General features: G+C 42.3%; 1 protein-coding gene across 3 annotated transcripts in view; it reads left to right on the top strand.

Moving 5' to 3' along the window:
* DOP1A (DOP1 leucine zipper like protein A) overlaps positions 1 to 27,426 on the top strand; it is a 694,260-nt gene that overhangs the window by 61,441 nt on the left and 605,393 nt on the right. For all 3 annotated transcript variants that reach the window (XM_069235613.1, XM_069235614.1, XM_069235612.1), the window contains exons 2-3: positions 8,920 to 9,109; positions 17,604 to 17,785. In XM_069235613.1, coding sequence (XP_069091714.1) covers positions 8,933 to 9,109; positions 17,604 to 17,785 — 359 coding nt within the window. In that variant the 5' untranslated portion in view covers positions 8,920 to 8,932. The remainder of the gene's footprint in view (positions 1 to 8,919; positions 9,110 to 17,603; positions 17,786 to 27,426) is intronic.

Genomic DNA, 27,426 nt, shown 5'->3' with positions numbered 1-27,426 from the left:
ACAGGGTGACCCCTAACAATGCCTTTGCGCTGATCAATGCTGATGTTCATGGTAGCGAATGCCTTGAAATGACCAGGCAGCACAGAAGCCACTAGATCAACTGTGGCAGAAAAATATGCAACTGGCTTGTTCACATTTCCATACAACTGTGTCAAAACTGAGAGAGCACATCCATCCCTCTGACAGCAAAACAAAGAAAAAAACATTTGTTATAATCAGGCATTCGCAGCGCTGAGTGGGACATATGCTTTCTCTCAGCTCTGTGAAGGGGCGTGTATTGTTGTCATCCAATGGTACCCGGTCAGACACATCTTTGTGTGTCAGCCTCTGTAAAGGCTTGGCCAAAAGGGAAAAGTTTGAAATCTACTGACGACAGTAGCCGACCATTTGCAGGAGCATTCAGACTTCCTTCTGAGTGGCGGTGACCTAGGTACAGGACTTGCAATACTGTTATTTGGATGGGGAAACTTTGTTAATTTCTCCAGAATGATTCAAAAGAACAATTGTGTCTCTCCTGCATGCTTCTTGAGAGTTTGATGCTGCAGGTAGGTCATCAACATACTGGAGAAAGACTGAATGGCATTTTAAGTGACTCCCGATTCTTTTTCAAGATCTGAATAAAAATGGACAGACTCTGTTTACCTTTGTGGAGCTTGGCACCATGTGAAAACAAGATTGCCTAATTTAACCGGTTCTGTGCTAGGTACATAATCATTACGTCCCGCGGCACAGTGCTCCTGTGCTGAGGACGGAACCATTATGTCCTTGCACTGGAGCATGGGGGGAGCGCTAACGCTCCCCCCATAGGCCTGTCCCCACCCCCCAGGACAGGGATGGAAAGGGAATCCCTTCCCCTTCCACCCCCGATCCCCCAAGTGATGTCTGATGACTTCAGCGCGCAATTGCACGCTAACCGCATTAGAAGTCGCCTCCCATCACGCTGGAAGCCATGCTTCCAGCGTGACGAGGAGAAACAGATTAGTTTCTCCTCTGTACGGGGGCAGGGGAGGTCAGGGAGGCATGAAAAGGAAAGGCCTTTCCTTTTCTTTTCATGTCTCTCTGAACATTCCTGCAGCCCGAGTGCCCACTATAAGGGGAGGGACCCCTTAGGCAAGGGTTGCTCACCTGGGATCTTTTTTTATTAGGCCTTTTCTGCCCCCCCATGAGGGCAGAATAGCCTGTTTTTATTAGGCCAATCTGCCCCCAAGGGGGTCAGAAACCACTAGACACCGGAGATGTTTTTTTGCTACAATTTCACAAAAGAGGAGCAACTCCTTAGACAAGGGTCGCTCCCCTGTGGGGGCACATTTATTTTAGGCCATTTCTGGCCCCCTTGGGGGCAAATCGGGCTATTTTAATTAGGCCGATCTGCCCCCAAGGGGGGGTAGAAACCACTAGGCACCAGGGATTTTTTATTTTTTTACAGTTGGGGAGCAACCCCTTAGGCAGGGGTTTCTCCCCTGGGGGGCAAATTGTTTTTAGACCATTTATGCCCCCGGTGGGGGCAGACTGGCCTATTTTTATTAGGCCAATCTGCCCCAAGGGAGGCAGAAACGGCTAGACAACAGGGATTTATTTTTTTTGCACCAATTTCATGCAAGGGGAGCGACCCCTTAGGCAAGGGTCGCTGCCCTGGGGGACAAATTTATTTCAGGCCATTTCTGCCACCCTTGGGGAGCAGATCGGCCTATTTGTCTTAAGGTAGGCAGAAACCACTAGACACCAGGGATTATTTTTATTTTTTTTACAGATGGGGAGCGACCCCTTAGGCGAAGGTCGCTTCCGGGGGGGCATTTTTATTTTAGGGCCCTTAAGGGGGGCAGACAGCCTACCAGACACTAAGGAAGATTTCTTAAAAAAAAAAAAAAAGAGGGTTGGGATATGGCCATACCCCACACCAAGTAAATGGGGACAAAGTTGTTCTGCCCACCAGTGGGCAGAAGGGGCAATTACCCCCGATCCATACCCCCGGGGGGCAGAAAACCTATTAGATGCCAGGTAATAAAAAAAAAAGTGGAGCAGTGGCTACCAACCAGTATGGGCATGGTTATGCCCCCACCCCAACTAAAGGGGGTAACAGTCTTACAGCTCTCTCCCTGCACACTAAAAGATCTTATCCCTATGGCAAGCAAGAGGACATTTGATTATTTTGGGCTTTGGTTTTACATATGGGCCATGAGAGCTTGTATACTCTCAAAATTGTCCCACGTGGAATGGTGAGGGTTGCTTAGAATACCTTAATTTGATTCCCTCAAGAGCAGAAGATAAATCCTGAGTCCCAACCCAGACTACTCGCAACGAAATAGTCTCCGTATTGAGCACCCTGGAAGGGGAAAGGGGAATGGGATTTAGAGAGATGCCTCAGAGAAGGTGTTTCGTCAAATACTTGGTTTGCCGCCTCACTTCTTGTTTGCCTGGATAACGGCACCTGAAAGATCACAATTACAATTACTAGGGACACACTATTGAATTATATTATTCTTTCTCATTGACTCACAATTAACTTCACTGACAAAAATATTACACTCACCCTGAGTTCCCTGAGGAATTGCCTCTCTCTTTCTGTGTAACTATTTGATATTGAATAATAGATAATGAGTTTCTTAGAAATTGTTCTCATATTTAAATTTTTAGTTCGTTTGGCAACTCGTTCTCAATTATTTTGAATGGTTGCTATATATATATATATATATATATATATTTAAGAGTCAATCATGGTTGTATGAAGCGTTGGAAGAATTTCCTCTTGACTGTCTTATAATTACTTTTTTTTGTCAAGAATAAATTATATGCCTCTTTGAAGAAACGTTGTATTAAACTTCCTTCTGTAACTTTCTTGAACTCCTATAGTTTGTATATTGATGACTAGATTATCAAATTTGTTGTTAGTATTTCTTAATATTCTCTGAATGTTCTTAACAGTCCATACTAGCCGGAAACTCTTTCTGTCTCCGTAAGTGCTTTTACACCATAAAATATTATCTGCGATTAACTCGTTTGTCTGTAAAATACATGCAAAGTCAAGTTTTCCTCAAAAAAGAAGTTTACTTCACAATATACACTCTCTCTGTGCATCTGAATTCCTGTCAGGTCACAGTTGAAGTGCGAAGCTCTCAAGCGGCGCGTGCGTATCGTAGCAACAAAACTGAGTGCAACACTAGAACTACAAATTAACCTTTGGACGTCTCGTTGGCCATCTTGGATTCCTTACTTCTGCATTTTCTTTGCAATGTGTGCAGCATGACTCGGCAAACCTTCTTCCAACAAGGACTTTGCTGTCTCCACTGGGGATACTTCTTTGCTCGCACTCTTATTGCTTTTCCTTTACTTTTCACTGTTACTACATGGCAGGTTTGAGAGTTCTTGATAGGGCTGGAATTTTAGGACTTTGGGACGCTGCCAGGTAGAAAAATCTATCGGACCTAGACACATCTGACAACTAAACTAATGGGTGAGTCCAGGGTGGTGTGTTTCACATACACCGAGCAACATTTTCTTATCCACAATGCCCTGCAAACTGATAACTTTGCTTGAAATCACACATACCACCCAGCATTGTCACATCTATACCGATAAAAACTCTGCCCCACTTGTCTAAAAACGTTTTTTTTCAAACTGCCCTTTTGGACCTGCTTTGGTTCCCCCTCAATTTTGAAATGTTTTTGGCTCTTCACTGTCACAGGCACTTGCTCCACCTACATAAGTGAGTTATCATTTTTATCCGGAGACTGAGGGGAACGGTGGGTGGTAGGAAATTCGTGCCGGTGCCGTGAGCCCACACAGAAATGTGGGAATTTATTATTATTATTTTTTTTTTTAAAAGCTAAATTTGAGGTTTGCTGAGTCACACCTCCCTGGACTCCCTTGGGTGTCTAGTTTTCAGAAATATCTGGGTTTGGTAGGTTTCCCTAGATGGCTGCTGAGCCCAGGACCAAAAATGCTGGTGCCCCCCCCACCCCCCGCCCCCACCCACAAAAACAGATAGTTTTGTATTTGGTAATTTTGATGTGTCCATGTAGTGTTTTGGGGGATTTCCTGTCACGGCCACTAGGCCTACCCTCACAAGTGAGGTACCATTTGTATCGGGAGCCCTGGGGGACTGCTGGGTGGGAGGAAGTTTGTGGCTCCCCTTAGATTCCAGAACTTTGCAGCATCGAAATGTGAGGAAAAAGTGTTTTTTTGCCAAATTTTGAGGTTTGCTAAGGATTCTGGGTAACAGAACCTGGTGAGAGCGCCACAAGTTACCCCATCCTGGGTTCCCCTAGGTGTCTAGTTTTCAAAAATGCACAGGTTTGGTAGGTTTCCTTAGGTGCCGGCTGAGCTAGAAGCCAAAATCCACAGCTAGGCACTTTGCAAAAAACGGGTCCGTTTTCTTTGGGAAAATGTGATGTGTCCATGCTGTGTTTTGGGGCGTTTTCTGTTGCGGGCACTAGGCCTACCCACACAAGTGAGGTACCATTTTTATCGGGAGACTTCGGAGAATGCTGCGTTGAAGGAAATATGTGGCTCCTCTCAGATTCTAGAACTTTATATCACCGAAATGTGAGGAAAAAGTGTTTTTGTTTTTTGCAAAATTTTGAGGTTTGCAAAGGATTCTGGGTAACAGAACCTGATGAGAGCCCCACAAGAGACCCCATACTGGATTCCCCTAGGTGTCTAGTTTATAAAAATACACATGTTTTGGTAGGTTTCCCTAGGTAACGACTGAGCTAGAGGCTAGAGGCCAAAATCCACAGCTAGGCACTTTCCCAAAAACATTTTAGATTTCAATTAACAAAATGGGATGTGTCCATGTTGCGTTTCCTGTCGCGGGCATTAGGCCTACCCGCACAAGTGAGGTACCATTTGTATCGGAAGGCTTGGGGGAACACAGAATACAAGAACAAGTGTTATTGCCCCTTGTCTTTCTTTACATTATTTCCTTCCAAATGTAAGACAGTGCGTAAAAAAGATGGCTATTTGAGACATGACCTGTAATTCACATGCTAGTATGGGGACCTCAGAATTCAGAGATGTGTAAATAGCGTCCTCTTCTCAACACCTTATCTTGTGCCCATTCTGGAAATACAAACGTTTCCTTGATACCTATTTTTCACAGTTTATATTTCACCAAATGAATTGCTGTGTAACCGGTATACAATGAAAGCGCATTGCAAGGTGCAGCTCCTTTATTGGCTCTGGGTACCTAGGGTTCTTGATGAACCTGCAAACCCTATATATCGCTGTAACCAGAAGAGTCCAGCTGATGTAATGGTATATTGCCATAGCTGGAAAAAGTTATAGAAGAAAACGTGGACAGAAATGGCTCTTTTTTCACCTCAATTTCAATATTTTTTCATTTTAGCTATTACTTTCTGTAGGAAAACCTTGAAGGATCTACACAAATGACCCCTTGCTGAATTCAGAATGTTGTCTACTTTTCAGAAATGTTTAGCTGTCTGGGATCCAGCATTGGTTTTACACCCATTTCTGTCACTAACTAGAAGGAGGCTGAAAGCACAAAAGATGGGGTTTGTCCCAGTAAAATGCCAACATTGTGTTGAAAAAATGTAGTTTTCTGATTCAAGTCTGCCTGTTCCCTGAAGCTGGGAAGATGGTGATTTTAGCACCACAGACCTGTTGTTGATGCCATATTCAGGGGAAAAAACACATGCTTTATTCTGTAGCCCTTTTTTCCCATTTTTTGTTTTTTTTAAATGAACTTTTAGCTGTATTTTGGCTAATTTCTTGGTCTCCACCAGGGGAGCCCACAAACTGTGGGTACCTCTAGAATCCCTAGGATGTTGGAAAAAAAGGACACAAATTTGGCGTGGGCAGCTTATGTGGAGAAAAAGTTATGAGGGCCTAAGTGTGAACTGCCCCAAATAGCAAAAAAAAGGCTCGGCACAGGAGGAGAAAAGCCCTGGCAGTGAAGGGGTTAAAAGCGAAGAGGAATAAGCTTTCCTCATGCAACAGTATGGAGAAAAATGCTTGGCTCAAACCAATCATGTGAACCCTTCTGCTTCATATGGAATTTGGAATAAAATCACTGCAAGATTTGTTACCCCATGACAACATGGAACAACAATCGCATTGATTCTTCTCAGGTCCTAGACTATGCACTATTTTCCATTGGGCATCCGCAGTCCTAAAATGGGAGAGTTACATGTATTTCCTGTTATCTCTTTCAGGATACACTGTTTAATTAAACTGTTTATCAAGGGAGTTATTCCGGCAATTGTCTCGGGGTCATGTTATACAGAGGAGTTTTTGGATCTACTTCATTTGACTTCATTGTTATTTTTACAGGCCCAAACTCCTTTAATGAGCCATATTGCTTTTCCTCAAAAATCCCAAACTTCAGTGTCATTCTGCCTTTTAAATCTTCCGGCAAAATATTAGATGACATCATTGAGTACAATGTGACACTTGGCTTCTGCTTCAGAATTTTACAGGGCACATATTCCTCATTTGTTTGTATTGCAATTGCTCTGGGCGTGCAGCTAATAGAACAATTTAGCTGGCACAGTAGGCAATGTCCAACCAAGCTTACTGGACTTGAATCATTGACCACAAACTTGTGCTCATCTTCAAATGAATGTATTTTTACAGGGACAGATTTGATTACAGGTTTGGTCAATAGTTTTTTTGCGACTCCTACAACCTGGATTTTCTTTCCTGAAAGGGGCACATTTGGTACTTCTACTGTTCTGACAGTGGAGCGTGTAGCCCCAGTGTCAACCAGGAATGACACATGGTGACCCATTACATTAGAATATACATAGGGACCATGTTGATCTACCTCTTAGGATGCACCAAGCATGCAATCCTCGTCATCTGAGCTATCTGCGGGAAGAATTTCTGAAAATTCCTCATCACTCAGTTCCATTACAGGAATCTGGGATCCTAACTGGTTCACATTTGCATTTGCACTTTGATTTAGATTCTGTTGGGGAACAAACGTTTGCTGTTGAGTCACCAGGACTTGTGGTGTTTGCATCTGCTGTCAGTGGGGCACACAAACGTTTTGCATTCAGGGCCTTTGAACTCACTGAATTTGAATGTGATTATTGCATTGTACTTGAGCAACTTCATTATTCTGTACCTGGTTATTCATATTATTTAGTGAAAATGCTCCATTCGTAAATGGTCCAAATTTCCGCATGCATGACACAGATTAGTTGTCGTCAAAGCCTGGACATCAACACCACCACCTGTCTAATCTACCTGAACACCACGTCCTCTGACTCTAGGCTGGATAACATTAATTCCCTGCTGTTGCACTCCTTGCATACCACCAGTGTTCACCATCATCTGCAGGCATTGTCTAGCTTTCTGTGCAGCTGTCAATTGCATGACCATAACCTTCTCTTTCAACTTTTTCTGCTTCAATTCCAATTCATTGCTGCAGTATTTTGCATACCACAGGATCTCATCAACCGGTTTGTTCTGCCAACAAATCAAATGCTGCAGTCATCTCACTTGTGTCTTTATCAATTTCTGCACAAATCTGAACACAAAACGACCCATATCTTTAGCTTCTATAATTTCTGTACCACTGGAATTCTTAAATGCCTGCAACAATCTCTCATAACAGGCATGAATCAACCCCTTCGATTTACTCCAGGGTACATAAAAATAACCTCTACCTGGAATATCTCTGATGGGAAGAGTTTTCACATTTGCCTCAGCTTGATTTGCTCCCGCCAGAGGCACATCTGACTTTGCTTTCTTCTGATCTGTTTTCTTTTACCATCTACTTTCCCACTTATATATAGCACCCCATTTCTGGATGTATGTAATCAATTCCTTAATGTGCGTTTTTATTCCTGGGACTCTCATGTTCATTATATCTTTTGTGTTAAACTCCAATCTATATTTAATAATGTATTCAAATGGAGCACCTGATTTGATCCAAAACAATGTTCTTCTAGAATGTGTGGACTGTGTAGTGTAGTATACATGTCTCCCCATTTTCCTCCACTTACATTTCTGTGCACTGCCTATGTTCATGTGCTTCTGGGGTGGCCACTATCTTGTGAATGCATTACATGATAGCGCAAGAGGGATTTGCTTTCTTTTTACACCTGGTAGAGTGTAGGTCTGTGGTTGATTATATAACCTTTTTCATTGCACTCCTTTTACTTATTGTTTGCTTCTTGAACTTTGAATCATTTCAGCCACAAGACCTCCCCCTGACAAATACGTAAGCTTGGGCTATGCTACCCAGTATTGAGGCAAGGATACCTTAAGGGTTTGTGAGAACATAGCCACGGAACATGAAGATTTTTTACACTCTCTCAGATGGACAGGAGGATTTCATATTCATATGTTTTAGCTTTGCTATTCTTCGAGTGGACAACTATCTTACAGAAAGTCATATAGTGGTCTTGATAGACATCAACATCATCTAACAGTTTTTTGGACTTAAATTGGAAGTTTATCTTCTGCAGTCATTGAGTTGTTGAATTTTCAGTTAATTGTATTTGTTTCTGAGCATGATGTTGCAGCCATTATCCACATGCCATTCCATGTGTCCACGTTGCCAAATATCTGTCCCCAATTAGGTAACAAGTGTCATATGAAATTGGGGTTAAAATTGTAATGATGCACCTATATCCCCTGGATCCCACTCTAACTTGTCAATTCCCAGATTTATAACTTATCCACCATCATATGCAGCCTGTCTTCGAGTTGTTGACTACTGTGTGTTTCTTGGTGAGGTGTGATGTATCAGTTAAGTTAGGGTAGAAGCATGAAATATAAGGTAAATGTAATGAGTTTGTAGGGCTGTGTGTTTCGTAGACATAGACTTGAAGTCAGTGTCATGAGTGCTACCAGAAAGTCACTGAAGCATTCTTATGAATTACGTATTATTAAGTGCCTGCACCCTGTACAGTCTCATTCTCTGAAGTTACATTCTTTTTGTTTTTCATTTAGGTCATGAATTTGCATGATTTTGGAGCTGGTCTCTAATGAGACTTGCGGGAGGATGAACACAGAGGAGGTGGAGTTACTGAGTGACTCCAAATACAGGAACTATGTTGCAGCAGTTGATAAGGCTCTGAAAAACTTTGAGTATTCCAGCGAATGGGCAGATTTAATATCAGCACTTGGAAAGCTAAACAAGGTGAGATATAGACTATTTCTTCTCGCAGGTAATATGTAAAAGTAAATTTCAAAATACTTTTTATAACAGTACAGTGAACGGTTTTTCAAGGAACACAAATGTAACTTACAAAGTATGCAGTGCCAGTTGTCATGGGCCTCTCAGATAAACATGTACTTAACTTTTTTCTCTGGAAAAGAACTGTAGTGCCTTCCTGTACCCGTGTATCACCAGTGTCTGGACTGTTAACACATTTCTCGCAAAGTAGGACATTAAAGTCTTTACTTAGGATCCTTGGTATTTCTACTAGTCAGTTTTTCACTTATACCAATTTTGTCTGTCTCCTCGATGTACAGGTGCGTGCTGCAGAAGTGTCTGTTTTTTAGATTATTTCTGAATAGTGCTGATGTTTTATTAACTGTGTTCCTCTTCTACGAGCATGCTCTGCTAATGGAAACCTGTTACGCCGATTTTGATTAGGGTGTAGGGTTTTTGAGATAAAGAAATTACATTTTTAATTTAAACAAGATCCAGCCAACTTAGTTCTAGGATGACTGCGTCCATGTCAGAGTTTCAGGATACCCAAATAAGAATAATACACCTGGAGGATATCCTCCTGTCCAGCTACTACAATGACTTTGCCACCTTCGCAAATACTCAGACATCTTTTATTTTTGGACTGGAATGTTTTTGATTTCCTCTATATCACTATTTGGTGAAGTATATTTTTGGATTACCTCAGGGATGCAACTATTATTTGAGGACTGTGCTTATACAGCCTGTTTGTGTTCTTCCCCATGGCTCCCGCGTAGGAAATATATTTAGTTTGAGATTCTTTTTTGTATGTCTTATCTTTTTCAAAACGCTTAGCATGCTAAATTTGGTCCAGATTGGTCAAAGGTGCTAAAGTTATAAAGGGGGCAAGGGGAAGGGAACTCCATCAGTTTCTAAAATAACATTCAAATATCCTTGTGGAAATTCAGCCACATTAAAGTACAAATCGCTATTAAAAGCACAACAAATTTAGCAGACACTGTATATTCTCTTGGTTTGGTGTGTTATCATTAATCTTTTTTTTCAGTTATGAAGCAAAAACGAAATGTCCATTGCTTATGCACAAGTACCTTCTATATCAGTGGTGAGGAACTCAGCAAGGTTTCACTACTTCCTCTCAGTTCAGCACTCCAACCCTACAGAACTCAACTCCTGTCACATACCCGAGAATAAAGGAGTGAAATATGGGAAAGTAAACATTGCAGAGACGTGTGAGTCCTTTATCATTGCTGTGTTCTCTGTCTAGTGCGCTAGAGCTCATATAAGAAGATCACCTACCGGTTACTAAAGTTCATGTTATTTGACAACCAACATGAAACATGTTAACGTCCTGCAGTTTACCAATGTAAACAGTAATTAAGTGTTTGTGCACTATACATTTAAAAAATGTCCTACCCATCAACCTTCAACACTCTTAACAGCTGTTAACATGTAAAACCAGGCAGATTCAATGTAAACACAATAGGGAAGTTGCAGTTATGGTTAACTGAGTGTTAATATTTGGGTAAAACACAAAATCTAAAATGATTGCAAATTCACCATTGAGCGTATCCTACACAAACCATAACCAATTGCCTCCTCCATGTGCTGCTCATCACTTCACACGTGCGATAACTGATGCTGTCTCAGATGCCACATCACTGATGAGATCAGATATAACTTCGCCAATGGAACTGTCAGTGATCACATTTGCAGATATTTCTGATAATACCTCAAAACCTGCAGAGCAGTCAGTTTTTCGAAGGTTCACTTTCAGAGATTTTTATCATAAGACACCACTAAAGAGTAAAAGCAAGTGTGTAAAGAGCATTCTTGTCCTGTATATGATATGATGTTCATTGAAGATGTACATTGTTCCACGTCTCACATACGACCATTCTCCCAGCAGTTTGAGTAGCTTAGGCAAAGGTCTTTGCAAACGTATTGCACTGATCTGAAGACTCTGAAAACCAGGTTATCATAAGCTGAACCCACAATTGGCATCATATCCTTACCATGACACCTCCAAGACATATTATGCATAGTTTAGACCTATCAAGAAACACTACCCACAGCGTGACAGATGCAAGGTTGTAAATTCATTTAGCTGACTAGTCCCTATATACCACTTTTAATCACATCATCCTGTGGGAAAATACCTAAACTGAGTAACTAATTGGGATGCAATGTATATGAATGTTAAACACATCCTAAAATGTATGACTACATATCTGCATCTTGTGTAGGCAGAGCACACTTTTGTACTTTACATATTATTCCAGTAGTACATTCAGATCTTCCCACAGGACACTCTGAGGTCTCACACCTTCTCATACCTTCCACTCTGCATGATGTATCTACAGAGCATTGTGGATAGGAGGAGTCACAGCACATCCTGTGACTTGAAACATATTTGAGGAAAAACAAGTTGTAATGTGAATGACAGGAGTATGCAGAGTGTGTGAATCTAAAGCACAACATTATATGACTAGATACTTACTGTTTAAGCAAAATTTCTTTTTTTTTGTTTTTGTTTTTTACAATGGACTAGCACTTGAAAAGTGCTTCAGGACCACTCACATTTTTTTGCACTCTCTTGTGCACGTTCTTTATTTACATTCATGTTGCCTTTTGAAAATGGCCATCAAGACAGTAAGTAAAAAATGGCAAATGCTTTTGTTTAATATAGAACCCATTCCTACATGGCCATCATGTGTCCACATGTATTGTGATGCACTGGTGGCTATTTTAGCATGCATTAATGCCAATGCTCGTTATATGTGTGAAAGGGATTATAGTTAAAGTGTTAGATAAACCCTCTATGGCAAATCTTCAGTTTTTGGCCCTGCTTCATTAAGATCGAATGAAGAGATGGGAGATCTCACAAATAAGTGAAAGAAAAACCTCTAATGCTGGTGCTAAAGGAACATATAAAAATAAATGCCAAACTCCAAAGAGTCCTGTTGACAAACATAGTGAGGAGCGGCACCCTATGGCGAAGCATTTCACCTTGACTAGGCAAGGGTCCCTCAGCCTTTTAACTCCATGGGTTCAATTTAAGAAGCTAAATATACATTCACATATTTACTCATCTGTAACTCTACTCCTGCACTTAGGGGTAATTCAAAACATTTTTCCCACTATTCACCATTTTAGAATGGATATCTACAAGTAGGTATAGACTTACATGTCTCCACCCCGTCAGCGAAGTGGCGGAGGCTTCTAAAATAGAGTTTAGAGATCTATAGTTACTACTAGTAATTTTTCATCTGTTGAAAATCTCTGCCACAGGGTGGGCCTTTCTCTGTCGGGGAAAATATAGGGAAATGTATTTTTGTTTTTTAAATGTATAAAAATAATTTAATATGTAGTATAAATGTAGACTAATTTGAAAAATTAACATTAACCTGGAGCTGATGAAGTAAAATGCTACAGCACAGTTTCTCATCTAATTAAATATGTATTAAATACTATACTTTAAATATATTCATTTAATTGATTACTAATTAAAAAAAAAAACATCTTCTCTAACACATTTTTTTAACGTAATTTTTAAATAACATGGTTAAAGGTTATGTTTTTACACCATATAAAACCTTTTAATTTTTAAAAGTTTGTTCATTAAAAAAATACTGATAATCAACTGTACACTCTTTAAAAAAAAAATACACATATATATATATTCACTTAAAAATAAAGGTTAAAGTAATGTTATAGTTAAGTGCAAATGTTAGTTAAAACCTAATGTTTTAAACCAAAAGAAAAGCTGAAATTCACAAGCTATAGTTAACTGGAAAAAATATGACTTGTGCATCTGCCATGCACAGTGTTGTCATGATTTATGTAATTTCAGATATCATTAGTGGCTGGGTATCTTCGGTGAGAGGATTTTCCATTCCACCAGCCTAGCACTGCAGTCGGTGAACACCGCATGCCTTTGTGGGCTGGTACCAACCCACTGTGTGGGATTTGGTAGTTCAAGTGCTGCGTATAATCTAGGAGGAGGCCCGAGCAATAATCTCCCACACTGTTGCTGATGGGCAAGATGCACAAAGTTTACCATTATATGTGGAATTGACACGACTGGCTTGCTGGGGAGAGCAATTTCTTCACCAGTGGCAATGAGATGCCACGCTTGGCTGAGAACCATTAGCTTCATGGGGGATGGCTAAGCTTTGATCACAGACATGGCCTTTGATGGCTCCTGCATCTTTGGTGAGAAGGCAGACTCAGAGCTGGAGTGCTTTAAAGACAGCAGAGCTATGGCCAGATCCTTTGGCCTATCCATGTCCCCACACCAACACCAGTCTGCCAAGTTATTAACAAATGCCTGCTGATGTGTACTACCCCTGTGCTGGAGCACAAACAAGCTCCCTCAGACCATGCAAAAACTATGCACCATGTTCAGAGGTGGCTTCTTGGGGGATGGCTAAGCTTTGCTCATGGACGTGCCCTTTGATGGCTTCTGCCTCTTTGGTGAGAAGGCAGACTCAGAGCTGGAGTGCTTCAAGGACATCAGAGGTATGGCCAGGTTCTTAGGCCAATCCATGTCCCCGCACCAATACCAGTCTGCCAAGTTATTAACAAATGCCTGCTGATGTGTACTACCCCTATGCTGGAGCACAAACAAGCTCCCTCAGACCATGCACAAACTATGCACAATGTTCAGAGGTGGCTTCTTGTGGGGTGGCTAAGCTTCATTCATGGACGTGCCCTTTGATGGCTCCTGCTTCTTTGGTGAGAAGCCTACACTAGTCTTCCTTTTGCCCCTTCTTTGGCTATGGTAAGGGCTACCAACCACATCCTTTCTCACTCAGCCACCAAGGCCAACAGGTTTTCCAGCCGTTTTATGGCTGTGGACGAGGTTCCACAGACCACGTGTGACCACCAGCCAGAGGTCAGATCGGTCCACCACCATCCCAGCAGCAGCAGCAGCAGCAGCCTTTAGACCCCATTAGTTTGCCCTTCCATCAACATGGGCACCCAGTGGGGAGCAGGATTCGCCATCAGCTGCCACACTGGAAGCTGATAACATTAAACAAGTGGGTTTTGCAAATCACCTAGAGGGACTACTCCATCTCCTTTCTGAAACCCCATCGACCCATGCCTCTAACTTGTGACCAGTTGACGAAGGGCCATCTCTCCTTGCTTCGTCAGGAAGTGTTGTCTCTTTTGGCCATCAAGAGGGTGCAGGCACCCAAAGTAGGTTGTGGTTGCTATTTCCGCTACTTTCTGTTCCCCAAAAAATACAGAGGCCTTCATCCTACCCTAGATCTGTGCCATCACACATTTTTCCTGAAATATGAGAAGTTCAAGAGGATCACCGTAGCTCAGGTCCTGGCTGACCTGGACCCTGGAGACCGGGAATCAGCATTGGAATTGCAGGACACATATTTCCACAAACTTGTCCTGTCTGCCCACAGGTGCTACATGCAGTTTGCGGTGGGCCAAGAGCACTTTCAGTTTGCTGTACTCCCCCTTTGGCCTCACTACCACCCCTTGGGTGTTCAAAAAAGTGATGTTGGTGGTTGCAACACATCTGCAGAGATCAGGGATTCCTGTGTTCCCCTACCTCCATGATTGGCTGCCGAAGGCGGGCTTGCCCCAGGCAGTTCTCTCCCACCTCCAGACTACATGGAATCTCCTGCATTCTCTGGAGTTGTCTATCAACGTGCCAAAGTCACACCTGACTGTCTCTCTCAGGCGCTCCCTTTCATCAGGGTTGTTCCGGAAACAGTGCAATTTTGGGCCTATCCACCCGAATGGCAAGTCCAGGATTTTCAGACAATGATCCTGATGTTTCAACCTCTATCCTGGAGTTCGGTGAGACTGACTCAGAGGCTGTTGGGCCTTATAGCCTCCTGCATGCTCCTTGTGACACATGCCAGTTGAAATATGGGGGCTCTGCAATGGGAGCTGAGGTTCCAGTGGCACAGCATCGGGAGAAGTTCTCCAACCTGGTCCATATCTTGGAGGGAGCTGCAAGTGACCTGCAGTGGTAGCTGACAAACCGTGATTCGTTCGGCAGCAGACACTTCTCTCTTCCCCAATCAGAGCTGACTGTAGTGACAGATGCATCACTCCTGGTCTTGGGCGACCATCTGGGAGAGGTGGACATCAGATGACTCCGGCCTTCGGTGGAGTGCAGGTTTCACATCAACCTGCTGGAGCTCAGAGCGATCCAGTTGGCATTGAAAGCCTTTTTTCTTTCAGTCAAGGGAAGACTGGCGCAGGTGTTAATAGCCAACACCTCCTTCATGTGGGACTGCAACAAACAGGTCAGAGGTCACCAACGCATGTTTCCTCCTATGCCATTTATTATGCCCTGATAGTATCGCAACCGGGTTTCGATTTTCCTTATGTGTGTGCCTTTTGAGCCACTGCACATATGTCCACTTCACCTGCTTACTATGAAAAAGTATTTTCGTGTGGCCATAACATCAGCCAGGAGAGTCAGTGAACTGCAGGCACTTTCTGTGCACACTTAATATACCACCTTTTACCCAGCCATCCTGTTCTCGGGACCTGTGCATCCTTTTTCCTGAGTTTTGTGGAACCTTTTTGTGTAGGTCAGAACATCACCTTGCCTAACTTCTTTGCTCCGCCTCACCCTGCTAAAGAAGAGGAGAGATTTCATTCTCTGGACCCAAAAAGAACATTGTTGGCCTACCTAGATCCGTCAAAAGAGTTCCGGTGGATGATGAACCCTTCATTGGGTATGTCGGGTTTAAGAAAAGGAATGATAGGCCATCTAATGATTGATAGTTTTAGGATAAAGATTTGCTATGCATTGGCCAAAAAGCAACCCCCTGGGGGCTTGCATATTCATTCTGCCAGAGCCAAGGCTGCGACCACTGCTTTACTTCTGGTAGTCCCTGTCTTGGACATCTGTTAGACAGCAATGTGGGAATCTTTACTCAAGTTTACCAAATACTACTGTCTGGATGGTCAGGTCTGTCGTGATGTGCACTTTGCCAGTTTGATCCTGCAGGATTTTTTTGTTTAATCTGTCTCGCGGACCCATCCCTGGGAGGGAAACATCCTTTACCACGCTTGCCGGAACAACGCATGGCTTTTTCTGTGCCTTAACCACACGTGGCAAACTAGGAATATACATGGTTAAGGCACAGAAATAAGCAGAGTGGATAGGGAGAGCAGGCAGTAAGATAAGTGGGGCTGTGGCAGGGGTGGGGGGTGGATTGAGGGCTTGGCTTCGGGTGGGTGGGGGGGATTGGGATTTCTTTCTTTTTAAAGGGGTGGAGGTTTGGGTATTTTTTTTTCTTCTATTTTTTTAGGGCTTGGGTTGGGGGATCAGGCAATTTTTTTTTTTTAAGTGCAGTACTGGGGGTTTGGGATATTTTTTTATTTAGGGCTTAAGGTGGGGGCGGGTAGTTTATTTTTAAAGGGGTGGGGAAGATTTAAGTAAGGGAGGGAGGAGAGAAGAGGAGGAATGGTTTGGAGAGGACGCAGTGAGGTAAGTGTCGTTGGGCAGGGTTGGTGGGTAGATTTATATGGTGGGGTGGATTTGGGGCTTCGAGGGGGTGGGGGTGTCAGGGTAGTTTCGTTCATAGGGGCAGGGGCGGGGAGTCGGAGTCATTTTGTTTTTTAGGGCTCAGGGCCAGTGGGGAGTCAGGGTATTTTGTTTTTAGGGGCGGTGTGGGATTTTTTTTTTTTTTTAGGGCTTTGGGTGGGTGGTTGGTTCGGGGTAGTTAACCTATTTAGGGGGGTGTTTTAGGGCTCATTGTAGATGTAGTTTTGTTTTAGGGTTCAGGGCGGATGGGGGATCGGGGTACCCTAGTTTTTATGGGGGTGGGAGGGTTGGGATAGTTTTTAGTGTAGGCACAGTGCACTTCACATTTGGGGTGATGCTGCTGTTACTGAGATGAAGAACACCACATACTTATGCACAGGGGTACTGTTTGAACATTTCTGGTTCCAATCTGATGCCTGGGAAATATTGTAACATAAGAAATCTGCAGGTAGATAGTCTGTACCAGATAAGGTGTTACCAAAAGTAAGTAACTTGTTTCTTTAGTTATCCAGCTTTTTAGCAACAAAGATGTGAATCGACATGCTTCCAATGGTTCAGCAAAGCACAAACAAAAGAAATGAAGTTTATCCTTCCATGTGCTTTTAAAAGTGCTTTTTAAAGTATAAGAAGCACGAGAGGGGGCTGCAACTTTGCATTCTAGACGCACAATTGAGAGGTGCACTTTTAATCAAATGTATATCCTTATCTATAAACTAATAAATCTTACTGATCTAGAGTCCTACTCCTTCTGTTGGTGTGTATTCGACAGGGGTAAACTGATGTGTCCATTCATGAAACATATAAGAATACGGACACGTATATTGAAGTACAGAAAAAGCAAAATATTTGAAGGTCTATTACTTAGAACACTTTTGGAGGCGTCATTACAAAATGCAAACCTAGTTGCTAGCAACTTTTATTTTTTTTTAGCAGTGTTTTTATGTCTGGCAGGTTTTACAAAACAATGCAAAGTATCAAGTTGTTCCAAAGAAATTGACCATTGGGAAGCGGCTGGCACAATGCCTTCATCCTGCATTACCTGGCGGAGTGCATCGAAAGGCACTCGAGACATACGAGATCATCTTCAAAATCATTGGACCAAAGCGCCTAGCCAAAGATCTTTTCCTGTACAGGTAACAAAAATTAACTCTCTACCCAGTATTATTATTAAATGAGAAGTGTCTGTTTTTAATTTTCAGTGTGTTGCAACTACTTAAGAGCTGCAACTTTGTAAACATGATTGATTTTTTGCAATCAGTTTCACTTGAGAAAATGAATTTTGATAAAATATTTTGTACTTGTCTAAGCTAGAATGTTGAAATGTGGTCTTCTGCTTGAACGATGATGGAGGGAGCATAAACCCAACAATACACTGTGACCTGACCACTTTTAACCTTGAGTATAGAAACGTTGGACCGATAATCCAAGGAGAAGGGGTAGGGAACAAACAGCAGTCTAAAATAATAACAAAGAGACATGTTACATGTTGCAGAAAACAGAAAGAACAAATCAATGTGCTGTTGGTTCAAGACTCACAGAGTTAGCCTCTGGAAAAAATATTGACCGTCAGTTCACTGCCCTACAACAAAGACCAGCAAGGTGTTGATGAAGATAGTAGATTTCTGGCAAAAGGAAATAATAAACAAATATCATAATCTATGCTGCCATACACAGCGCTCTGGTCTTCAGGTTGACCAACCTACCTGTCCAGAGTTCAGCCTTTGTGCCTCACCTGCGACCAACACAGTGACAATCACATGAAAAAAAACAGCCCTACATGTGGGCACACATAGCCCAGAATTAGAAGGACATTGGGAGCAGTACATACGGCTCTCCATCCACGCGCCTCTTCGGACACAGACTCTACATGTCCTATAGGGAAAGGTTTTTTTTTGGTGTGGGAGGAATGTAATCAGGGAAGTGATGTTCTGTTAATCTAGCCACATCCTTCACCACTCCAACTCTAAGAACTCTTGCCTGCTTCACTACAACAAGGCTGCCTATCAGACTACTGAAACTGAACAAAAGTCAAATTTGAATCTGAAGAACAATCCTTGAATACAACAAAAGCGTTAATGGTTGCTGATTGAAACAAATGGACAGGCACATTTGTTTACTAAATGTATGAATTGTGAACAGCAGTGTAAGGTTCCAAATTCTGATCTCCTATATCTACACCACCCATGTACTTACTGTAGCCTAAGATGCACACAGGTTTCAGCCTTCAGCAACCTGACCCTAAACAGTCACAGGTGAAGTACTTTAATCATGGATGGTTGTCAACATGTAGACATCTTTCCTGTCTGAAAATGTCAGTGCTAGAAGTTCATCACTACGCAAGGCACTGCACTGTCCCCACTGAAGCAATTTGCATAGAAGCTCTTTAGGGTAACCCTTACAGTTTAGGACGCATTGTGCCACAAGCAACAGTATCTGTTTTGAACAACTGCTTGAACAATTGCACACCAGTGTAGACATTATCTACGCATACATAGTAACCTTTGTTTAAAAGTCCTCTACCACATTCCCTCACAATTTTTCCATTGACTCCAGAAGTGGACAGACTGCAGGTGGGATGCATGGTGGGAATAGAAAAATCCCTACCAATGCACACCCTGAAATTATAGACCTATCCAGTACTACTCTTAGAAAGCATATACATCTGAACTGCATTAAATGCCTTCTTGCTAGGAATGTACTGCCTAAAAACTACACAGCCCTTTATCAGGACTAAAAACGAATCTCCTGCTATTTCTTTTCCTGGAACATATATCTCTGAAAAGTGATCTACAAAATGATTCAAGGACAGGCCGAATCTTGAAGAGACAGTCACAATCAGAGTGATCCTGTGGCAGTGCTGGTGTCCACTGGCTAGGCTATAGTGGGCTTAAGCTTGGCACTGTTATCCCTAATACTTTTCAGCATAGAAATGAATCTGGTCAACAATCTCATCCAAAAATATATCGTCCATAAACAACTAAAAGAAACTTATTGACGAAAAGTTATCAATATTGACTCTACACACTGCAACACCATTAAAGGCAGGCAACACAGGCTACACCATGTTTGGGGCAACCCAGAGTTCAGCACTTCCAATGGGAAGCCTTTCAGCCCCAGGCTGCAATCCAGATTCCTCTTGAAGCACTATTGACTTATCAGTGCCCCCCTATAAAAGGGGCACTTTCCTCCGCACTAAGTGGCTTCATCATCTGATGATTCCTCTCTGACCGAAAATTCAGTGCAGAATCTTGGACTTCCTTCTCTGCCTCAGATACAGAGTCAGTCTCAGAACCATGGTCAGAGGAAGATTCGAAAAGCGAACCAACACTGCTGAGCAGTAATCTGGCTTCTAGCCATAATCTTTACTAACAAAAGTAACACAAAAAATAAGTCAGCAATAACCAATACTGTGTAAAATAAGAAATAAAGTGTGTCTTTTTTTAACAGAAAGCAACCTATAGTAATCTGGAAGGAAAGGTTAATCAGTGCAAAGCACACAAAGACCTATCTATGCAAAAACTATAACACTCACTTCCCGGAGACTGAGGATCACCTCCGATACCACTCACTTCCTTGATACTGCTAGACTGAGGATCACCTGCACCTACTCTGCAAAGAAACAGCAAGAACCAAAGATATCCCAATAGAAAGAAAAAAACAAAAGAAAATAAGAAACTTACACACAAGACAACACAATACACATCTTGCACAAATCCAAAGAGAATTTGACACACAATAAACAAGTAGCCAAATATGCTGCAATTAGTATTCCATTAAAAAACACATTCATGCAAGGCAATGATACTCATTTGAAGGAAACAGTACAAAAATACAAAAAACGTTTTCTTACTAAACACATGCAACTACAGAAACTCCAGATCTACCAGTGCCAAAACTGCAAGCAGAAGCCGCCAATAAAGAGATCAAAAGCTTTGCACTAGGATAAAAAGAGAATTAAAACGATAAGATAACAAATTCAAACGATGATGAGAAATAAAACAGATAACATTACAAAACAATATGAAGTCTCACCTTGGGGCAGATCAACATCACACATGTCCGGTCTTCTCCCAACGGGGCACAAAGCAAAGGCAAGAAATTGACTTGAAGAAGTGACCCTTACCGCGGCCAAATAGCACTTCATACACACCACCATTAAAACGCCAGCCACACACATTGCCATCCAGAAGCCAGTCCCCACACATCACCAGCAAAATCTCCAGTCCAAGCACACCATCAGCCAAACGCCTGTCCACACGTACCACCAGCCAAATGCGATTATACAAAAAGCCAGCCAAACACCATTACACAAAGACCATCAGCCAAACCCCAGTTCACATAGACACATAAACATATTTCCTGGTATCTGGTGGCTTTCCTTGGGGCAGATGGGCCTAAAAATATGTCTAGTCTGCCCCGGGCAGCAGAAAACAGCAAAAATGGTGCCCCAATTATGGGAAGCAACCCTTGCCCAAGGGTGCGCTCCCCAATGTACAAATGACTTAATCCCTGGTGTCTAGTGGTTTTCTGACCCCCTTGGGAGCAGGTGGGCCTAAATACATGGTCGATCTGCCCCTGGTGGGGCAGAAAATGGGCAGAATATTGCCCCTCATTAATGCAGAGTGATCCTTGCACAAGGGGCTGCTTACATAAATGAATTCCTTGTGTTAAGTGGCTTACTGCCCTCCTTGGGGCAAATGGGCCTAAAAATAAGGCCCATATCCCCCAGGGGGCAGAAAACGAACAAAATAAGTGCCTCCATTATTGGGGAGCATCCCTTCTCCCATGTTCCCCAAAATATCTTTGGTGTTTAGTGGCTTTCTTTCTCCCTCTCCCCACCTTTGGGGGTGGATTAGGCTGGGAATATGGGCCAAAATAAGTGGCCCAATAAAGAGAAGTGACCCTTGCTCAAGGGGCCCTTCTGCAAAACCAAAGAAAATCCCTGGTGACTAGTGGGTGCATTCCTATTGCTTGATCGCAGCCCTACCTACAATCCCACAGCAAGAATCCACTACAGAAATACACTGGGGAAAAGGAAAAACATTCATTTCCCCCGGTGCATCTCTGCCCTACCAGTCCCCTCCAGGAAATAAAAACATCCACCTCTTTCCTCTACGCGCTGAAAGCAAATGGCTTCCAGCGCATCCCTATGTGTTTTGATGACGTCGATGAGCAGTGCGCGTGCTGACGTCACAGAGCGCCAGGAGAGGGATCAGGACTGGCAGTGGAAGCGCTTCAGCTGCATCCCTCGTGGGGACATGTTGCGATGGGGCCCCCCGGGGGAAGCACCAGCCCTTTCCCCGTGGGTGAGTGCTAGGACAGCTTGGAGCCGTCCTCAGCACCAAATGTCAGAGCATCACTGAATCCTCAGGAACAGTATGATCCAGAAGCCCACTATTTTGCAATTTCATCTCTGCTAAAATATATCAAAGTACCAGAGGGGTTAGATGAGAGGAAAGGTTGTGGGGATGGTACAGCGGAGATTGAGATCTGTAACAGCAGTTATGAAGACTGCTGTAAAATTGGAACACAATGGATGTTTTTAATAAACAAAAAGGGACCCCTTCTCCTTTTTGAATGGGTTACTACCAGTTTTAAACTGGTGGTAAAGTATTACTGTTTTACGATGAGAATTTGGTTGCACAACCGGAATACATACCATACCAATTCAGTATTTGGTAGGGACCCCCTAAACACGCCCCTTCCAAATACTGAATCACAAATGCAAAATGCGACTCAGTAACAAGTTACCAAATCTTATTTTGTACTTTAAAAAAGCATGTTTCCGATCACAAATGGCCCAATTCTACAAGTCAGACCAGAAAAATACTTTGTACATCTGGCCCTAAGTTCCTCATGGACAACCATACCATGTCTCCTGATTGATGTTGGGCTCTTGATTGTCTTGATCGCCCAATACATTTCTTATACGTTTATTCAAACAAGCAAAAGCTTCTAATTTAATGGGCTGGGCTGCACACAGAGCTACTTATAGTAGCTCACGAGCTTCTCATTGGAGAATCTTTTAGTAGGTTTATTAGATCACCTTTTTTTCAGTTATTCCCCTCCGTTTCACCATCGTCAGTAATGCACAATGATTAAATGAACCCCTGAGAAAGAACACCACTTGTTGGATCAGAGAGGCATGTACACTTTGGAAATAATATTTTGTAGAAAAGTATGAAACCAAAAAGAAGGAATACGCTGTCTCAATGTTTTTCCTCCCTGGCACTGTACATCTCCAGGCACTCTACAAACCTTGTTAGGTGTGTAGGGCACACTGCGTTCCCAGTAATAGTGTGAGGTCCATGACATGGTTAAAATCACCTTCAACCAGTAGTCAACCCAGACTACGTCTGTCAACAGCTCACCCACTTTATTCACAAAGTCATTGTTTGAGGAGAAAGCAAGGATAGCAATTATTACTTTCTCTCACACCATCGCATACCATCCATTGGAGTCTACACATTTGTGTTTCATTACATAGGCTAGGTTCTTATTGTGCTGAATCTGTACCGTTTTAACCCAATGTGAAACCTATGTGAGCCTGTAATGTTTAGTGGTATCTGTACTGGATCTTCTTCAGCTAGGTGTACAGCAGTAAAGCTGGTCACTTTTTTACTTTTTCTAATTTACAGACCTCTCCTTGTTTTAGTTTGTGAAGTAGCCAATTCCCATTCTAATGCAAGTATTTTAAACTAATGGTTTTGTTAACACATTCTCTATGTTGCATTTGCTTTAAAATTGACACCTGTTAAGGATCCATACCATTCTCTGCAACCAGCTGAAGTTTTTTTTTTAAATTGAAAAAAAGATGGAAGAATTCAGTTCAAACAATTTACTTATCTGTTGTTGCTTATCTTTAAAAAAAAATTGCAGCTTGTGGCTGCCACCTTTGTATGTGGTTGTGAGTGTGCCATTACTTTCCGTCATCCTCGACATGCGAGGTTGTAGTTCTTTTGATAAGCAGTTTTTACTGGACTGTGAATAGAAATCTGTGTCGGCAGTACAGTGTATGTGCTTATGCATCCACTGGCACACTTAAAGCTACCCAATCTGCACCCATCCATGCCTGGACAGGACTAGCCATGCTGCTCAAGCAACCGACATCAAAGGCAGCAGGTAAATTAACACACATTTAAAGATCCCAAACCTTACTAAACCTTCCCTCCCTTCAATATCCGCGCCATGTAGATGCTACTGTCTAACCGAAGGAGACTAGGTTACGGGTAATGCTTCGTAATATGAGATTTGCTTTTAAACATATTCACAAATTGCCAGCCTCTTGGATACCTATGGTATTGATGCATTCTGAAAGACATGGCTCACCCAGGACAGTGCCTCATTTATTGATGATTGCTTCCTCCCAATATTAAGACTTGTAGGAAACGGGGACGGGTGCAGGGTTTCTACATGTGGCGTGGACCTGCCCGGGTATATACAGTTGTTGGCATGTTGTGTTCAGGGAGTTGAGTAATATTGTGGTTGAACAGCTGGAGCTAGAGCCACTGTTGGCCTTACCTGGATATGACAAGGGGTTACCAGATGCTATTAGATGGCTGACAGCCATAGCGCTGTTACTAGCAAAGCGCAGGGTGGCAATGCATTGGACATTGGGGATTGGTTGTGGGATGTGACGTATTGTAACATGCAGTCAGACACATACAGCGAGCTTCTTCCCAGTTGTAGTCACCCTCTTGATATATGGGGGCTGTAGCAGGCATACTTGGCATGAATGATCCTGAGACGAGGACCAGGGGAAGTAGGGGGCAAGGATGGTCCCTAGATACTGCCCAGAGGGCACGAGCATGGAAATAGGTGGTACTATTTCGGTTGTGTACCAACATTGCCACCTGTGTTGTATGCTATAATGTGACATGTAAACTGAGGTTATTGCATGGCTAATTTGATAAGCTATGCAGGCGGTGGGTGGGTGGGATATGGTAGTTGTGGTGTTTGAAGCCCCCTGTAAAGAACTATTAGTCATTTTGTATATTGTTAAAAGTGTACTGCTGAGGCCATCATGTGCATTATACATGATATGATGAGGAATCAAAAACTTGCCAATATATACTGAACTGTGGGGAATTGTATGTTTGTAAGTAATTGCAATATCAACAAATACAGCTTTTAAAGCGTTTTAAAAAAAAGAAGGGCAGTAGATCAGACCCTTTTAACTATTGTCAAATTGCATTATCGTCAAAGCCTATGCAAAGATTTTACTACAAGACCTTGAAACCTGGGCAACTAATAAGAATATTGTTCCATTTTTCCAAACTGGATTTAGACCAAACTGCAGTATCATTGATAGCATCGTAATAGTTTCCTACTTAGCTCTCCAAGCTACAGTTTCTCAACGCCCTCTTCTGTATTCTTGTTTTATTGATTAACTGCTGCCTGGCAAGCATCCAACTTCAAGTGGCACATTTGTCGTTGTTGTTTGTTTTCCACATACCAGACTTTACTTCAGGTCCTAAAAATGAAGCTGCTTCAGACTTTACTTTTTAACTAGTAGGATCATTTTCTTGCAATGTTTTACATGCAGAATGTTAATCTTGTTCTTAATATTTCCAACCGGGCAAAGATTGAGGGACCTTACAAAGTTGGAAGCAAGGGCTAAGTGTGAAGGAGGGAGGGCCTCTTGCTGAAGGATCCGATCAAATCCTTCCAGCAGTTGAAAGAGAATTTGGCTTAAAGATAGATTCAGGTAAAGTCATGTGGAACACGGGGTTCCCTACCCTCTGATCAAGGCAGAAGTAACAAGAACATTTTTCGCTGGTTAGAACCTCCTCCAAAAGTAAGGAGACGAGGACCATTCCGTCTTGCGAATATGCAAAATCCTGCTTACACACTATAGGAACAGCAAAGAAACTAGCTTTTGGCAGCCTGGGAAAAAGAGCTTAGGATTTTCCTGAGTGATGACCAGTGGAGAGCATCTCTAAAAGTTGTTCAGAGCCATAGTCCTTCACCTCCTTCATGAACAAGCTTTTTAGTATTTTTACCTACACTAATATAAGATGCTGTCGTCGCCACACTCCTTATAAAATGGTGAACCTGTGCCCAAATTAATCCCTTACCATTCATTCAATATCAGACTTCATTTTCCTGTGCAAAATGATGGAAATTGGTCGTTGTTCAGCAGCGATAACATCACATTGCATAGGCTTCAATTTGTCTAGCTCTTCCCAGGTCATCAGTGGAATAGAGACTGCCCTTCTGTCCATAAAGGAAACTCTGAATGAAAGCCAGCTGTCAAATGTGGTCCTCCAGGGTCTCTGTGTGGCCTTAAGCATCATAAACTATTGTATTTCCTGAAGAGACTGAGAAACTTTAGGGACTGTTGGAAAGGGTTCAGGCCTCTTTCATATCTGAATACATTCAGCAATTAACACTTCAGTATTTTTGATCCCACAACTCAGAGCTGGTATGAGCTGATGTACGGTGTTGATGAAGACTCCATGCTCTCTCTGATTTGGTATATTTAGCTCTCCTACATGCTGTCTGCAATCCTTTCTTAATAATCCACTACCAGACATAGGCCTCCTGTGCTTCCACCTTGCATTCTTGCTCCATACTATCTGAAACTGACAGGGGTCTAGACATGGTTTCTCCAGAAAATCAGGTTCAACAGCCAAATTAGCCAACTGATAAAAATTTGCGATTACCCCCTTTACCTCATTGACTGTTTTACCCTCCTTATCGCCAGCCAGTGCAAAGAACGTCACTCGCAGAGCCGCCCTCTGAAACAACACTCTTTTAGTCTGCACATTGCCAAAAATAAACAAATCTAGCTATATACTTGCACATATATATTCACTGAAAGTTTTGTGTTCTTTCTTCTTTATTGCCAAAGATTTTTGTCACTTGATGACTTGTTTTTAAAAAATACGTTTTATTGATTTTATATAGGAAATCCAGAGGCAATACATAGACATGTTTTGTATAACAGCAGGAAACCTTCATCACAATACTGGATGGCGAGATAGCATCATACACAAAAATGAAGTGCATAAATGCAGTAACTCAACACGTGATCTGAAATAGAAGAGTGCAAATAGAAAGTACAACTTTACAGTGCTTAATGTCTTAACCTATTAGCTAGTTTACAAAAAAACAATGGCACATATATTGAGGCGTTGAGCATCTCACATTAGGATCATTTCTATAGATACAAAGTGTGGGAGTGCCATAGATCATAGTTGCATAGTGCCAAATTCTGCAGCACAATAATCATAAAGCACATCATATGGGTCAGTCAGGTTTCCCCACCATCAGGTTAAACCCACAAACTGCAAGTCCATATTGCTAATTTAATAGGTGAACATAAAGTGCTTCAGTGCAGTGCAATATCATAAATTGCGTTTGCCCTCTACGTGAACCCTCATTCTGTAATTTATATAGGACATAAAAATACAGTATAGAGCTCACCACTACCAAAAGAAACATAAAGTGCCTTAATGCAATACCTCCTCCTCATCCTACCATATGAACCCCTTACTTAAAGCTCTCCATCAATTTAGTTAATGGGGACCAGATAAAAATTCCACATCTTCTAGCTTTCCGACCCTTGCATTCACATAAACCTTTTCCTGCTAGAAACCCAGTCAGAAGTGGCACAGTTAACTCACAATCATTTATCAGTAACCTTCTCTTTCTCTTTAAGCCTCCCCCAGAAATACTCAGGTAGGCCCCACATATATATTTTTTTGAGCACTTATCCTTCTGTTAAGCATATAACTTTGCTCTCCATTCGTAGGGATCCCTGACCCTGATG

This window comes from Pleurodeles waltl, chromosome 5, assembly GCF_031143425.1.
Source record: "Pleurodeles waltl isolate 20211129_DDA chromosome 5, aPleWal1.hap1.20221129, whole genome shotgun sequence".
Taxonomy (NCBI): domain Eukaryota; kingdom Metazoa; phylum Chordata; class Amphibia; order Caudata; family Salamandridae; genus Pleurodeles; species Pleurodeles waltl.
The sequence above is the reverse complement of the archived record's forward strand: the minus strand, read 5'-3'. Positions and strand labels throughout refer to the sequence as shown.